Source organism: Rhincodon typus, chromosome 8 (genome assembly GCF_021869965.1).
Source record: "Rhincodon typus isolate 14 chromosome 8, sRhiTyp1.1, whole genome shotgun sequence".
Classification (NCBI taxonomy): Eukaryota; Metazoa; Chordata; class Chondrichthyes; order Orectolobiformes; family Rhincodontidae; genus Rhincodon; species Rhincodon typus.
The window spans coordinates 24,298,992-24,315,761 of NC_063339.1; the positions used below are offsets into that span (position 1 = coordinate 24,298,992).

At 41.1% G+C, this 16,770-nt stretch overlaps 1 protein-coding gene across 1 annotated transcript in view; it reads right to left on the reverse strand.

Annotated features, from left to right (window-relative positions):
* golga5 (golgin A5) overlaps nt 1-15,462 on the reverse strand; it is a 45,942-nt gene extending 30,480 nt beyond the window's left edge. The window contains exons 1-5 of the mRNA XM_048600066.1: nt 15,275-15,462; nt 12,742-13,366; nt 4,628-4,849; nt 2,472-2,691; nt 1,718-1,824 (exon numbers count right to left, since the gene is read on the reverse strand). Coding sequence (XP_048456023.1) covers nt 1,718-1,824; nt 2,472-2,691; nt 4,628-4,849; nt 12,742-13,321 — 1,129 coding nt within the window. The 5' untranslated portion in view covers nt 13,322-13,366; nt 15,275-15,462. The remainder of the gene's footprint in view (nt 1-1,717; nt 1,825-2,471; nt 2,692-4,627; nt 4,850-12,741; nt 13,367-15,274) is intronic.
* Between the last annotated feature and the right edge of the window lie 1,308 nt (nt 15,463-16,770).

The following is a 16,770-nucleotide window of genomic DNA, read 5'->3' on the forward strand; positions in this document are numbered from 1 at the left end:
GAGGCAAACCTGGACTGCAATACCAGTCAGGACAGAGCAAGGGCAGACACAGAAGGAATGGGTGAAGAACAAGAGATCAAGTCATTACACAAATCCCTATCCCCTAAGTGAAGTTAAAGAAGCCCCCTGTGAAAATAGGATTTTATTTAGATTTCTCCCATGACAGATACAATGAGAGCATTTCTTACATTTAACTTCAGACCTTAATAAAACAAGGGGTAATCCGAAAGCATCACAGACTCTTGCTTTGATTGAAAGCATTTATAAAGTAAATTTCTCTGCGAGTAGTAAGAGCCCATGTTTAATTTTTAAAAGTTGTAAACATAAAAGGCAATTTCTTGCTGTGAAAGGCTTATTCTCAAAACATCTAGATAAGTTGCATTTTGGAAGATATCCAGTTTGAATTCAGAATTTTAAATGAGAAATACTTTGTCTGTATACTTGCTCTTTTAAAGGTGGTCTTTAAAATAGATTTAAAAATTGTCTTTAAGACAACAGAAAGTTTGAAATTCACAAGATTGGTAGTTTAAAAATTGCAAAGCGACGTCTTGAACCATCCAAACATCAACAGGAAATGAGTTTACAACGAAAATTTCAATCACCGTGTTGCCAATTACAGTGGATTTGGCCATCATTCTACACATCTGTCAGAACATATGTTCAGTTGTGAACAAAACCCCTGCCACCCATGAACTTACTGTAGATGATCACAAGACTTAAAAGAGACATGGTTGAGATGTAACCTTTTGGCTCTATAAAAGATGTTGCCCATTCAGCTTGCATTCCTACTTCCCCACTCAAAACAGTGGTTATCTAGCCCTTCTCTTCAAATCACTTTGGTTTGTCTCTCTAAATCTATGGCAATTTATCCTTTAAAGTATTTTACGTTATCACTTCATGCTGTTCATTTAAAAACTTTGCTCTGTATTGGATAACTAAATTATATACTAAGTTTTCCACTTCAATATCCTCACTGCTTTCCTCTCTCATTACCCATCAAGTTCTCACTTTTAATGATTTCAACCTCCTTCTCAACTCTTCTACATTTCTCTTTAAAGTTTATTTCTCTCCTGTCTTTAAATCTCTCCATCTACATAAACTCTTCTATAAAGCCATCCCTTGATCCTGCTATTGCACGTGGCTTTGCTACATGTATTGGAACTATTAAATGGACAAGACAATCTGATCATTTCTTTCTATCTCTACTCATATTCCTCTTCTCAATTCCAATTATTTCTGCATACAGCTCTGGACAAAGAATGTTCCCTCAGATCACTTACTAATCTGCTTTGAAATTTTAAGTCTTTGAATCACAATTCATAATGACATTTCTGAAGCTACGAATTTGTTAAAGCAGTTTCCATAATCTTTGAAGAACCTCCTTACACACACACAGCCATGTTTTCCCAGGCATACACATCTCCACTCTCAAGTCCGAATGAGCCACATTTGAGCATCTCTGATGCACAACTGATTTAGCCATCCATCATGAGATTTGGCAGAACCACGTAAAGTATCTTCAGATCCCACTTCCCACTGCTCTCTCTCACTCACTGTCGAAAGATAATCCAATAATACAAGATAGTGCATAGCTTCTCTTCTCCAGCTCAGACAATCCTCTTCAAATCACTGTTTCCTATCACCCTCCTCTAGTAAGGGTGAGGACCTCTGATTTCCTTCCCTTCCTATAGACCACTAGGTCAAGTTTCCTTAATACTTGCCACTGCCCTTAGTCCAAAGCTTACATTTTTCTCTAGATTCTCTCTGATCTTGGCCTTGCTCTGAGCAAGCTCAGCTTGTCCGCAGGATCCCAAAAATCCTATCCTGGCCCAAATGTTAACGACAAGTTCCGTTTTTGGGACCCAAGTTGAGAAACGGTTCATGAATCCCTTTTCTCAGGTACTGTTCCAACATCTTCCTCAAATCTGACATTATTACATCTTTTGCCAAAAAATAAAAACCACTTTTGTCCCACTTCTTCCTCAAAGACTACCAGTCTGCCTCCAGTTTCCCATTCTTCAATACCACTGAACATGTTGGTGCTTCCCAAGTGCACGTCCAGCCTTCCCACAATTTCACCCATCAGGTTTCCTGCCCCAGTCAAATGAAACAACTCACGTCAAATTACATTCTTTGTGATCATGACTAAAATCTTTCCCTCCTTGTCCTCCGTGACCTATCTACAGCTTTTGATGCAATTGACCACAACATCTACAGCTCTGACTTCATGCTGCTTATTTTTAAACAATGTTTGATCCTGTACTACCAAATGATTATTTACGTTCTCAGTTCTGGGGAAGGGTGACTGGACCTGAAACATTAACTCTGATTTTTTCTTCACAGATGCTGCCAAACCTGAGTTTTTCCAGCAACTTTTGTTTTTGTTCCTGATTATTTATGAGTTTAGTCCTAGACTGGAAATCAGTATCCAGTTTAAAAAAAAAAGTACATGCCAACAAATTCAATAAAACCTGTTTCTTTCATTCTGCAGGAGCTCCAATGCTTCATTACGTGTCCTCAGAAGCTGATCTGCCTCTTCCAGTCTCACTTTGAGCACAGCCAGCTGAGAATCCTTGGCACCCAGCACCTCGTTCAGATCATCAATCTGGGAACGCAGTTCCCTACCTATCTTGTCAGACTTGGAGTTTTCTGTATTCCATTTCTCAATCTGTTTCCTGGCTTTATTTAGCTCTTAAAAACAAAAATATTTAGAAAGAAACAATTAGGCCAAAATACAGATGAGCACATCCAAACAAACAATGCTGAAAATAACTAGCAGTGCAACTAGACGCTAATGGAATGTGAATAGAACATACAGCATAGAACATAGAACAGTACAGCACAGTACAGGCCCTTCGGCCCACGATGTTGTGTCGAACTTTTACCCTAAACCTAAGTTCTATCTAACCTCCACCCCTACCTTATACTATCATCCATATGCCTATCTAATAGCCACTTAAATGCCCCTAATGAGGCTGACTCCACTACCCTCTCTGGCAATGCATTCCACGCCCCGACCACTCTCTGAGTAAAGAACTTACCTCTGACGTCTCCCCTATATCTACCTCCACTCACTTTAAAACTATGCCCCCTCATAATAGCTACCTCTACCTCCACCCTAGAAATGTGTAATACTAAGTGATATGCATATGGCCACACATCCAACATTTGTGGTTATAATTACCACAATAAATTAAGGTCTCAGTTTAATAGCATATAACACAAAATGTGGTGTGCAATATTAAAATTTATTTGTATAATGGCCATTGGTGCCATTGTGCAGTGTCATTAATTTGTCAAATATATACGTTCTACATGTTGACTGAAAAAAAAATTGGCCAAAGCCAATTATAGTGCTCATTACCATTACCCAGCAGAGTTCACTGGCTCAGCAAAGACAACAGTCCTGGTAATTACTTAGAGTCATGGAGAGTGTGTGGTAAGGGCATTTGGGCAGGAACCTAGAAGTAAGGGCTTCTGCTGGAATAAACAGGAGGACAGCTTTTAAATTTCTCTGCAGGTTTCTAGGCTGATAGCCAACACTATTTACCCTGTAGCAGGGAGGCCATTGGCAGGGCAGCAAAGATGAATGAATGGAGGAAGGAGAGAGCAAGGATGGGAGATCATGGTGTAAATCAAGGTGCAAATCATGAGGTGTGGTCTAGACATACAAGAAGGCATTCCTAGTTCATTTTGCTCATAAAGAGTGCCATCTAAGGCTTGTCTGGCCTCGGGATCTGGAAAACCTGACCAAAATTCAATAAAGAAATTCACAAAAATGGAGCACACAGCCACTTCAAAATGACCCACCCATATACAGAGTAAATTAATCACCCAGAGGGGATGGGTTGAGGGTGAACTGAAATGCTTTCCATTGTTATTTGCCTACTTTCCCCTAAATCCACCTGATAATAACTGCGTTCCTTTTAACCCACTCCAATCAAATCTAGGAACTTTACTGCATGCACGCTTCGGGCAATGTCCTGTGATATACTGATCAGCCAACTAACTTTAAAAATGGTTATCCTCCAAACATGATCCAGGTTTCTTCACATTTTAAAATAAGTGGTCGAGTAAACTGGCCTTCCTTGCTGCTTTTGGTTGCCCTTTGCTTGAATTTGAACAATCTCTCCCAGAAGAAAGCTAAGTGGTGAAATCAATTGAGTTTCCAGGGGCAAAATAATATTTCAGTTTTATATTTTTAAGCCTGCCTTTGCTTACAGTTCATTTGTGCCACACATTTGCATTAATAACAATAATGATTCATGTTCCCTTTAAGTCTGCGGGTGCACAGCAATTGAGAACATGCCATGTAAGCAACACACCTTTAAGATGCATGCATGTGATGCCAGTCTAATTCTAACGGGGTCACACAGCGCAACAAGATAGCTGCACATAAACCGAAGTTGAAGGAACCTTGATAAGAGCAGCGAAAGCATTTCCTTTTCCTGAACCTAAATTATAGACTACATTTTTTTTACAAATGCTTTGTGTAACGTGGAAAGAGAAACATGTGCCTGGAATCCTGATTATATAATCAGCACCTAAAGGGTCTGTTTGCACCCAAGCTGTGGAAGAATGTAACGAATGCAATTCTGAGAGATGAGTGCTATTATTCCTGTCATACCTTCTTGCGTTTGCTTTGATCTCTCAATCACCGAAGCCATTTCTTGGTTCAAGGAGGAAACTTCACTCCGCAGTAGCTGGTTCTCAAGCCGAAGATTCGATAGCTCAAGTGACTGACTCTCATCTTTAGCTGTTAAATTTCTGTTAGCTGTAATACTTGGTGGTTGCTCTTTTGAAGGCTCTATTTGGGCATCTTGGCTCACCCTAGAGCTTTCTGAGGCACCTGAAAATATTAAAACAATAACTATTAAATGAAAAAGAAACAGGAGAATTTATTTTACAGTTTCGGAGACTAGTTTGGTTTTTATGTTGTGTCACATAACCTCAATATCAACAGGTGTAGATAATTCAAAATTCACTGACAGTACGGTAACCTATAGTGGTCTAAAACAGATTTGAACGTTCAAACATTAAGATTAAATTTTGCAGATATCTGCTCAGCAGCTTTAGACAATGAGACTCTGAATTGGTAACTGGGGTGTGGGTGGTACTCTTCGTAGCTGACAGGTAGTATTTTTCCTGATTAATTTTAGGAATAGGAAAAAACTCTGTGCTATTTGCAGTGCTGATCACCATTTCCAATTTTCTAATCCATGCTCCTACTGGAATGAAGTTCCATGTTGGAATTGAAGTCTTGTAAAATTCTTGTAAACATTCAATTAGGAAAATAAAGAGAGTATCATCACATTCTAAAAGCATTCCACTGGGCATACATGCATGCTTTACTTTGGTCCAACAAGACCTGGCTTTTAAGAACACAAAAATAAACAGCAACTCATATGACAAAATTTAATTATAAAGTATGCATGATCAAATTTTGCAAATGATCAATGGATAGAGGATTTCTCTACCATTTCAAAACCTACAAAGCAGAAGCTGGTGGATGGGTGGGCAAGCAGGGGATTTGGCTGCTGCAGTGAATCTGTACCCATTACTTCTTTCTTCCTTTATTTTGACTTGACCCTTTTCAGGCTTCTATTCTAGAACACACATGCTAAAGCCTCTTCCTGATACCCTGACATCTTATAATTCAGTTTTGCACTATTTCACTACTCTATCTAACTGCTAGCCCAAAAGTCACACGATTCTTCTATCTTCCTATTCTTTTGCCATCAAGACAAACTTGAAATTGCCCAGAGAAGGCCCACCGCTTCCTTTGCTAGCTGTCAGCATTCTTCTGGTGTAAAACTGAGATGCCAATCATCAATTCTATACATTTCTTTCTCACGATTTTCTATTTGCTACTTTTGCTGATCTTCCTAGCCCCATGTCCGCAGGTAGCAAATTCCCACTCCTTTTCATTCCGTTCAGTTCCCATGCCATCGTAAACATGACCCTTGCTATCATCACATTGGTTGCATTGACATTTTGGCTTTCACTGAAGTTGTAAGACCATAAGATATAGGAGCAGAATTAGGCCATTTGGCCCATCAAGTCTGTTTCACATTCAATTATGGCTGATATGTATTTCTCAACCCATTCTCCTGGTAACCCTTAATACTTTTACCAATCAAGAAACTATTTCTGTCTTAAATACACTCTATAGTTTGGCCTCCACTGCACTCTGCAGCAATGACTTTCACAGACCCACCCTCTGCGTCAGAGTCATACAGCATGGAAACAGGCCCTTTGGCCCAACTCGTCCATGCCAACCAAGTTTCTTAAACTGAACTAGCCCCATTTGCCTGCTTTTGGCCCATATCCCTCTAAACTTTTCCTATCCATGTACCTGTCCAAATGCCTTTTAAAATTTGTAACTGCACCTGCCTCCACCACTTTCTCTGGCAGCTGGTTCCATGTATGCAACACCCTCTATGTGAAGAAGTTGCCCCTCAGGTCCGTTTTACATCTTTCCCCTCACCTTAAACCTATGCCCTGTAGTTTTGGACTTCCCTATCCTGGGAAAAATGACCTTGGCTATTCACCTTATCTATGCCCCTTATGATTTCATAAACCTCTATAAAGGTCATCCCTCAGCCTCCGTCGCTCCAGGGAGAAAAGTCCCAGCCTATTCTGCCTCTCCTCAAACCTTTCAGTCTCAGTAACGTCCTTGTAAATCTTTTTCGTACCCTTTCCAGTTTAATGTCCTTCCTATAGCAGGGTGATCAGAACCGTATACAGTACTCAAAATGTCTTGTTACAGCTGTAACATGACATTCCAACTCTTATGCTCTGACTGATGAAGGAATGTGTGTCAAATGCCTTCTTCATTGCCCTGTCTACCTATCACGGCATTTTCAAGGAACTATATACCTGCACCCCTAGGTCTCTCTCTGTTCAACATCACTCCCTAGAGTCTTACCATTAACTACGCGAGTTCTGCCATGGTTTGTCTTACCAAAATGCAACACCTCATATTTATCTAAATTAAACTCCATCTACCATTCCTTGGCCCAATAGCCCAGTCGATCAAAATCCTATTGTACTCCCGGAAAGCCTTCTTCACTGTCCACTATACCACAAATTTTGGTGTCATCTGCAAACTTACTGATCATGCCTCTTATATTCTCATCCAAATCATTTATACAAATGACAAACGACAGTGGACCCAACACTGATCCTTGCAGTGTACCACTGATCACAAGCTCCCAGTCTGAAAAACAACCCTTTACTATCACACTGTCTCCTGTCAAGACAATTTTGTATCCAACTGACAAGCTCTCCCTAGATCCCATGTGATCTAACCTTACCAATCAAATTTCCATGCAAAACCTTGTAAATGGCCTTGCTAAAGTCCATGTAAGAAAACATCTACCATTCTGCCTTCACCTTTCTTCTTGGTCACCTCTGCGAAAAACTCAAAGTTGAGAGAGACAGTTTCCCATACACAAAGCCATGCTGACTATCCCTAATCAGTCCTTGCCTTTCAAAATGACCTCCAAAAACCTTCCCATCATTGACATTCGGCCCACCAGTCGATAGTTCCTGGCTTTTCCTTGCAGCCCTTTTCTAGCCGAAGAAATTCCTCCTCATCTCAGTTGTAAAGGGTCGTCTCTTTGCTTTGAGGCTGTGCCCTCAGATACAAGTCTCTCCTACAAATGGAAACACCTTTTCCATGTCCACTCTATCATGGCCTCTCAGTACTCTGCAAATTTCAATCAGATCCCCCTCTCATCCTTCTAAGCTCAACTGAGTACAGGTTCACTACTCCTTACTACTTCTCACAGACAAGCTCTTCACAATCTCCTCTGGTTCCACTCCAACACCAGCACATACTTCCTTAGAAATAAGGACTAAAACTGTTCACAATATTCAAACGCAGTCTGACCAGAGCCTTATACAGCCTCAGCAGTACACCTCTTCTCTTGTATTCTCGCCCTCTTGAAATAAATCCTAACTGCTGAATGAAGCTGCATGTTAACCTTAAGAGAATCCTGTACGAGGACTCCTAAGTCCTAGCGTGTTTCAGATTTCCAAAATCTTTCCTTGTTTAGAAAATTGTCTACTTAAATGTATAACATGAATGATTGTGGTCCCATCACTGACCCTGCAAAACTTCACTACTGGCTATCATCCTGAAAAATACCCCTGTATCCCTACTGTCTGTCTTCTGCCGGTCAGCCGATCCTATTCATTCCAGTACCTTGCCCTAACACAAGAACACAAGAACTAGGAGCAGGAGTAGGCCGTCTGGCCCTTTGAGCCTGCTCTGCCATTCAATAAGATCATGGCTGATCCTTTCGTGGACTCAGATCCACTTACCCGCATTCTCACCGTATCCCTTAATTCCTTTATTGTTCAAAAAAAATCTACCTTTTTTTTTAAAAAGCATTTACTGAAGTAGCGTCAACTACTTCACTGGGCAAGGAATTCCACAGATTAACAACCCTCTGGGTGAAGAACTTCCTTCTCAGTTCAGTCCTAAATCTGCTCCCTCTAATCTTGAGGCTATGCCCTCTTGTCCTAGCTTCACCTGCTAGTGGAAACATCCTCTCTACTTCTCTTATCTATTCCCTTCATAATTTTATATGTTTCTATAAGATACCCCCTCAATCTTCTGAATTCCAATGAATATAATCCCAATCTACTCAGTCTCTCCTCATAAGGCAACCCCCTCAACTCCGGAATCAACCTAGTGAACCTCCTTTGCACCCCCTCCAGTGCCAGTACATCCTTTCTCAAGTAAGGAGACCAAAACTGCACACAGTACTCTAGGTGTGGCCTCACCAGCACTTTGTACAGCTGCAATATAACCTCTCTGCTTTTTATTTCAATCCCTTTAGCAATGAAGGACAAAATTCCATTTGCCTTCCTAATTACTTGTTGTACCTGCAGACCTACCTTCTGTGATTCATGCACAAGGACACCCAGGTCCCTCTGCATAGCAGCATGCTGCAACTTTTTACCATTCAAGTAATAATCCTTTTTACTATTACTCCTACCAAAATGTATGACTTCACATTTATTTACATTGTATTCCATCTGCCAGACCTTTGCCCACTCACTCAATGTATCTATGTTCCTCTGCAAAGTTTCACAGTCCTCTGCACACTTTGCTTTGCCACTCATCTTAGTGTCATCTGCAAACTTTGACACCCTACACGTGGTCCCCAGCTCCAAGTCATCTATATAAATTGTAAATAATTGCGGTCCCAACACCGATCCCTGAGGCACACCACTAGTCACTGACTGCCAGCTAGAATAGCACTCATTTGTCCCCACTCTTTGCTTCATGGTTCTTATTTAACAACTTTCTGTGCGGCACCTTGTCAAAGCCCTTCTGGAAATTCAAATAGATCACACCCATTAGTTCTCCTTTGTCTAACTTGTTTGTTACCTCCTCCAGAGAATTCCAACAGATTTGTTAGACATGGCTTTCCCTTGACGAAGCCATGCTGACTCTGCTCTATTTTACCATGCACTTCCAAGTATTCCGCAAGCTAACCCTTAATAATGGAGTCAAATCTTACCAACGACCAAAATCAAGCTAACTAGCCTATAATTTTCCTTGCTTCTGCATCCCTCCCTTCTTAACAGCGGTGTTACATTAACCATTTTCCAGTACTCTGGGACCTCACCAACTCCAGTGATACTTGAAAGATTTCCAATGCCACTACTAGCCCATTCCTTCAGAACTCTGGGGTATAGTCCATCTGATTTATCCACCTTCAGACCTGACAGCATCCCCAGCATCTCCTCTGTAATGATGGCCTCTAGACTCATCTCTGCCTCCGAATCTCTTGAAGTTCTAGTATGCTGTTGGTGTCTTCCACTGACAACTAATGCAAATGCCTATGCAGCTCCTCTGCCATTTCTTTTTCACCATTACTACATCTCCAGCCTCATTTTCCACTTGTCTTTAGATATCTAAAGAAAACTCTTGCAATCTCATTTCATATTACTAGCCAGCTTCCTGTCATACTTTATCTTCTCTCACTTACTGCTTTTTTGGTTATCCTCTGCTGGCTTTTAAAGGCTTTGCACTAATCTTTAACACCTTGCATATTTTTGCTTTTATCTGCGGCTGAACTTCCCTGGTCAGGCATAGTTACTGCATCCTGCCCTTGGTATGTTTCTTCTTCCATGGGATGAATTTCTGCTGTGCCTCCCAAATTACCCCCAGAAACTGCTGCCATTGCTGTTCCACCATCTTTCCTGCTAGAATTCCCTTCCAATCAACTCTGGCCAGCTCCTACCTCATTATCTTTACTCAACAGGAATACTGCTACTTCTGATTTGATCTTCTCTTTCTTAAACTGCAGGATGAATTCTATCATATTGTGGTGACTGCCCCCTAGGGGTTCCTTCACCTTCAGCTCGCTAATCAAGTCTGCCTCATCACACATCACTAAATCTGGAATCGCCTGTTCCTTAGTGGGCTCTACCACAAGCTACCCCCCAAAAAAGAAGAAACCATCTAGTAAACATTCCATGAATTCCCTTTCTTGAGATCCACTACCAACCTGATATTCCCAGTCCACTGAACCTATGGGTAGCAATAACTGGTCATTTACTGGACTCTCTTTCTGGCTGTACATCAATGACCTGGTCCCTTTGTATTGTTAGTACTCTTTTCCCCTCCCATCACCACCCTAAATCACTAGTGATGGTGGCCCTCAGTGCCAAGTTAAATATGCAATTCAAAAAATAACTATTATCAGGTTTATGAAACTGAGAAAAATCAGTCACTCCACGTACTGGGTTACTTCCAAGGTAGGTGAAACAAGCTATACAACAGCAAACATTCAGACCCTCTGAAGCACAATACCTATGACAGTCTGGCAGTCAACAGGAATTAATTTTGATAACCCCGGTTATATTGTATGTTCATAGAGTGCTACTGATGGTTAACTGAAAAAAATACATTTCAAGCATAGGGAAATTTCTGATGGATTATTAATATTTCAAACTCAAATGAATTCAAGACTGTAACCCAATCCTATATTTAGGTGAATGGCACTTGATTTTACTGACTTTTGAGATATCTGGACTCCTTCTTCCTACATAAACAAGTGCCTACTGTAAACATCCCCCTTTCTAAAGTAATCCAAAATTAATCTGTGTCTCCCACTGTCTCCTTCAAACATTTATATAACTTCCTTGTTCTAACAGTCTCAACCATTCCACTTGGCGAACCGTTGTACACTTTGCTGACTTTAATCAGGGAACTTGAAACAGCACTAATTGTTATTCTGCCAATATAAGTAGTAAATAAATGGATTAACTACACCATTCTCTTGATTACTGTTGAACAGAGGCCGCTAGTTCTAACAGTAAACAGCAAGAACGATACCCAAACCACGGGTGGCACAGTGGCTCAGTGGTTAGCACTGCTGCCTCACAATGCCAGGGACGATTCCACCCTCAGGTGACTGTCTGTGTGGAGTTTGCATGTTCTCCATGTGTCTGCGTGGGTTTCCGCCGGGTGCTCCGGTTTCCTTCCACAGTCCAAAGATGCACAGGTTAGGTGGATTGGCCATGCTAAATTGCCCATACTGTGCAGAGATATGTAAATTAGGTGGATTAGCCATTGGAAATGCAGGGTGATAGGGAAAGGGTAGGGGGATTGGTCTGGGTGGGATGCTCTTTGGAGGGGCGGTGTGGACTTGTTGGGCCGATTGGCCTGTTTCCACACTGTAGGGATTCCATGATTCTTAATGGAAATTATGTGCAAAGATCCTTAGACAATGGACAAAATAGATATATAAAGGATTTTTGCTCAGTAATATATCCTGCTTTTTTCTGAACTTCAAGTGACCTAAATTATTGGTCAGAGTTTGTTGATCCATAGTACTTTATATGATTAGAAGAGCAAGACACATGATGGAGAGGTGAAAATGGGACAAAGCAATCAGCTACAGCACTCGGGCTTGACTGGAAATACATTTATAACTTTTGCCTCTTTCCAAGAGAAGGAGAAAGAAAATTAAAATAGAATTAGCAGCTGCAGTCTTTTGTCTCTGATGCTGATGAATCAACCAGAAGTGCAAAGCCAAAGGATCTTTTCAAACAAGTGCCATTTCAATTTAATTCATTACTTCTACACATTTAGGCAAGCTTTTTTAAAAAGCCAACTGGCCGAGGAATGTTGCGATATACCTCTTCAGCAGGTGGGACTCAAATCCCAGTGATATGGACACTATCACTGCATCACAAGAGCCCTTATACATTTAGGCAATGGAAAGTTTTCTACTTGCATTATCTACAAATACCCACACAGCTTAGGCAGAGAGACAGGAACACTTTGCTTCTTTAAGTTTTAACCACGCTTTTCATCACACCTGCCTTCCTTTCTCATATCAGCCATCTTGATGGTTTCAGAGTCAGATAACAACTTGTGTAGTTTTATGCTCTTCAAAGTTGTAATAGGTTGAGACTGTCTGAACTAATTTATGTAAATATCTATTCAACTAAACACAAGAAACTTTGACACTTTGTACTGAAGTTGAATGCAGAAAAATGCAACATGCAAACTGTACGCACCATCCAGGTTACTTACCCACACTGAATGTGATTTCCTAATTTTGAAATTTGGAAAAATAGCATTTAAATTACAGTATCATTGACAAGAAAGCCAAACATTTCGCATGTTCAGAACAATACCTATGTGCAAAAAAATACAAGTTACTGGTAAAGATAAACATAAGATTTATTTTTATTGAAGCTGTTTCATACCAAGTCTGCCAGTAGAGTCATCCTTGACAGTGCTTGCTTCTATTGGCTTCATGTTAATGGTGCAAGTGGATGCTGAACTGAGACTGGAAGTTCGGGAATGACCTTTTGGTGTGGAAGGCTTTGATATCTCCCGTTTGTTGTCGGTTCTGCCATTTAATGATTTTTCTGAACTGTTTAAGAAATCAAAGAGTTGGTCATCATCTGGTTCAGTCTTTTTTGGTCTGACAAACTGTGTTGAGGGTCTGCTATGAGACGAGCTTGCAGTTGCACTGGCTGTAGCTTCAAAGGTCCGTGATGAAGAGGATGCATTCGAAGCTCCAGCAAGGAGGGTGGCCTTTTGTCTCTTAATGTTACCAGCAGCAGAAGAGACGTAACTAATACTAGGGTGAGCTTGGTGATCAGATTTACTACTCGGCTCATTCAAGGTAGAGTACTGATTGGAAGATCCAGCTTCATTGCTGAATGTTTGTGTTGTAGTCACATTTTCAATAGGAGTAGTTAACAATGCTGCTGCTGCCCCCTGGTCCACTTTATTCAAGAAGTCTTCTGCCTTCCCTGCAAGCTCAACCAACCATGACATCCTGAACTACTGGTATAACAGCTGAAGGAAGTATTACAACATGACCTATTCAGAAAAGAGCAAAAAAGCAATTACTTCAAATACCCGGAGTACATATGCAATAAATGGTTAACAGAAACAAATCAAAACAAACAATCGATAGATGAGTAGTCAGTTTACAAAGTGCAGAACACTACATGCCAATTTTCTCAAACCATCCAAACTGCTGAACTATGAGCAGTGTGCTGACACTTGCAGTATAAAATCAATACAAAATAAAACTAAATTATAAAGGACTAACTAAACAATGATTATGGTATAAATGTGATTGGTCTCATGGGAAAAGGGTATATTAATCTGATCCATTCACTCCAATGGTGAAACTTGCGAGAATGTAACACTGAATTCTACTGGACAATGCCTAAAATGAAATACAGATATACACAAGTGCTAAGGCTGCAATTCTTACCACTGTTTGTACTTTTCTAAGTCACATTGTTCTTTAGCAGCACAAAGTAGTTCACACCAGTTATTCTTTTCGGAATGATACTTCACAGTATGCATGCCCCATAAATAGGCAATGAGATTAATAGTTAATTTGTTTCTTTTTATGATAATATTTGAGGAACAGGACAATGCAGCATCATGGAATTTTTACCATTCATCCAAATGGTCTGATGCACCTCAGTTTAATATGACTTGAAGAACGGCAAATAGCAAGACCAAATATGGTCTCTGTTTGAATCAATAGCCTTCAAAAGTCAATAGCAAAATTCAGCAGGTCTGGCAGCCTTTGTAGGACTAAAGCAGAGTAGTATTTTAAGTCTGGTGACTCTTCATCAGAACTGTTCTGATGAGTCCCCAGACTCCAAATGTTCACTCTGATTTTACCCCCGGCAGATGCCATCAGTACTGCTGAGTTTTGCCAGCAATTTCTGCTTTTCTTTCAGATGTCCAGTATCTGCCGTTCTTTATTTTGTTATAACAGAACAGCAGAATGTGGTTATAAACTGAGTCCATGAACACAGATAGGGCAGCATTCATATTTTATTCAGGTGAAGAGTTTTCTTATGTGTAAATCACAACTTTAACAATTCCTTTTAATCAAAGATTAACAAAGTTTGCACATTGTCTGTGCACGACACATTTGATTCTTTTATTCAATGGCAACCCTAAATGCTGCTGGTGGTAAATGCGGTGACAAGAATGTCATTGACCAATGGGAACTGGTTAGTCTCTCTGGTGGAGATAGTAATGAGCTGGTACTTGTCAGCCACAAGTTACTTTATCATAATATGCATTCAACACTTGCAGGAAAGTGACTGATGAAACAGGAGGCAGGCAGGTCCAGGATATTGCCCGAAGGAACTTCTGCACCAGTGTCCTCAGGCCAAGACACATTCCTATGCAGTTTAAGGTTGCTAGCCACTGGAAAGCCTGTTACCTCAAGACCCCAATGGTGCAATTTTAGTCAGGCTCTTTGAAACCACACTGTTTCCATGCAGGTGTGGTCAGTTACCGTACATCCTGCCACGTTTAATCCTGCAGGTAGTTTGTTTACATTGAGGATATTGTAAACAAACCACCTTGAAACAGGTAGAAGGCATATCGAACAACAGAGCTATAACAGAGATCTCAGACGGTGTACTCTTGGCTAGAATACTTTCGAACATAACGACCAACAAAAGGGCAAATTCACATAAAGTGTGGGGGGAAAAAATAAAGACGGTCGACCCGACCAAATCTTTGAATACAAATCAAACAAAGTTCAGCGTGTATAAAACCAGGACGTCGTTGGAAAATGAGACACTCATTGCAGACCAGCAGAAACAGAGACTACCACCACCACCCTGCGGTCCAGAAAGGGGGGCAAGCCCGGGGCTTCCACTGAGGCCCAAAGCTGTCAGGGAGCCGAAGAGCAGGCCTTGTGCCCCGATGGAGATCACAACCACCCCCACCGAATTCAACACTCACCCGCTGACCAACAGCGGAGCCACCACCTCCCCCTAGGGCCGGGGAAGGAATCGGGCTGTCCTGGTGTAACTGTCCACCCGGGGATCCCAGTCCCACAGCCGCCCCTCCTCGATGGAGACGTGGAGCTAGAGGACCCCAGGCACGGGGCTGTCCGCCTCAGCCGCCTGACAGAAAACACAGGAGACGTACCAGCGTGATGACGTACATCACATCTTATGTAACTGGGCGCACGGAGAGCAGGATTGATTGAGCGCCGCAGGGTCCTAGCTTCCCACTTCCCAGTCTTCTGAAAGACCTGTTCTTCCAGTCTAGTTTAATGCTATTTCTTTTTAAAGAGACAAGTTAAAAACTGCCTTGTGAATTATTGAAGTAGTAGGCTTCAACCAGCTGGAAGAGTAGCCCAAGGTCTCTGTGCTGCACAATGAAAGACTCCATGTCTTTTATGATCTCAGGACTTCCCAAACTCCTTGACAGATAGTATTGTATTCACTTGGAATGTTGGAAATATCAATTAGATTAGAAGTTTGATTAAGCTAGTCCTCTTGATTGGCTGTGAGGTGTTGGCCTTCCACTCCATCCTCCTGGCTTGCAGGGTGTTGTTTATTGCTGAGCTCAATAGCATTTCCTCCCCATTCTCTGTCTGAAGTAATATCAGAGCTGTGGGCTCAAGCAGCAGATCGTGGCTTATGGCTGGTGTGGAGAAGGTGGTGGATTTTATCAGGGAGAGAATGTGAAATATGATGGCTGTTCTGGTCCAGATAGAGAAGCAGGACCCCCTGGACAGGCAGTCGGTATTAGTGAGACAAGCAGGTGAGAAAAGGATCATTTGGCATGCAATTAGAGACACAGCTAGATTCATTGGACTTGATTACAATTGGTGCTTGGTCCATTATAGAAAAAGGAACTAGCTGTTTGGCAAGTCTTTGGTTAGTGGTTAAGGTCTTTTCTTAAATTTACACATAATGCACAATTTGATGGAAAATAATAAATACATAAAAAGGAACATAAAATAAGTGAATGTATTATATGATACTTTCAGAAGTTATTAAGGATAGCAGGTTAGGTGATGTGTTAAGCCTGCAGCATATGTGAGCTCCTAGATAATATTGTGATCCTAGGTAAACATGCCTGTGGTATGTGTTTGAAGTTTGAACAGTTTCCTCTCAGAGTTTGTCATGATGAGTCCACGACGAAAAGCCTTACCAATATGCCTCTCTTTTCAGCACGTAACAGTGTCTAGTTCAGAAGAAGGGTCACTGGACCTGAAATGTTACCTTTGCTTTCTCTCCACAAATACTGCCAGACTTGCTGAGTTTTTCCAACAATGTTTTTGTGTGTGTTTGTGTAAGAGTGCTTGTGTTTTTTTTCAAACTCAAGAATCAACCTATTAGGGACACTTGACAAAGCTGAGATGGAGTTAATGTGTTCATCTCTAATTATCAACTCAGTACAGGACAAAAATCTTTCTAAATTTATATTAAGGACTAAGATTTGGC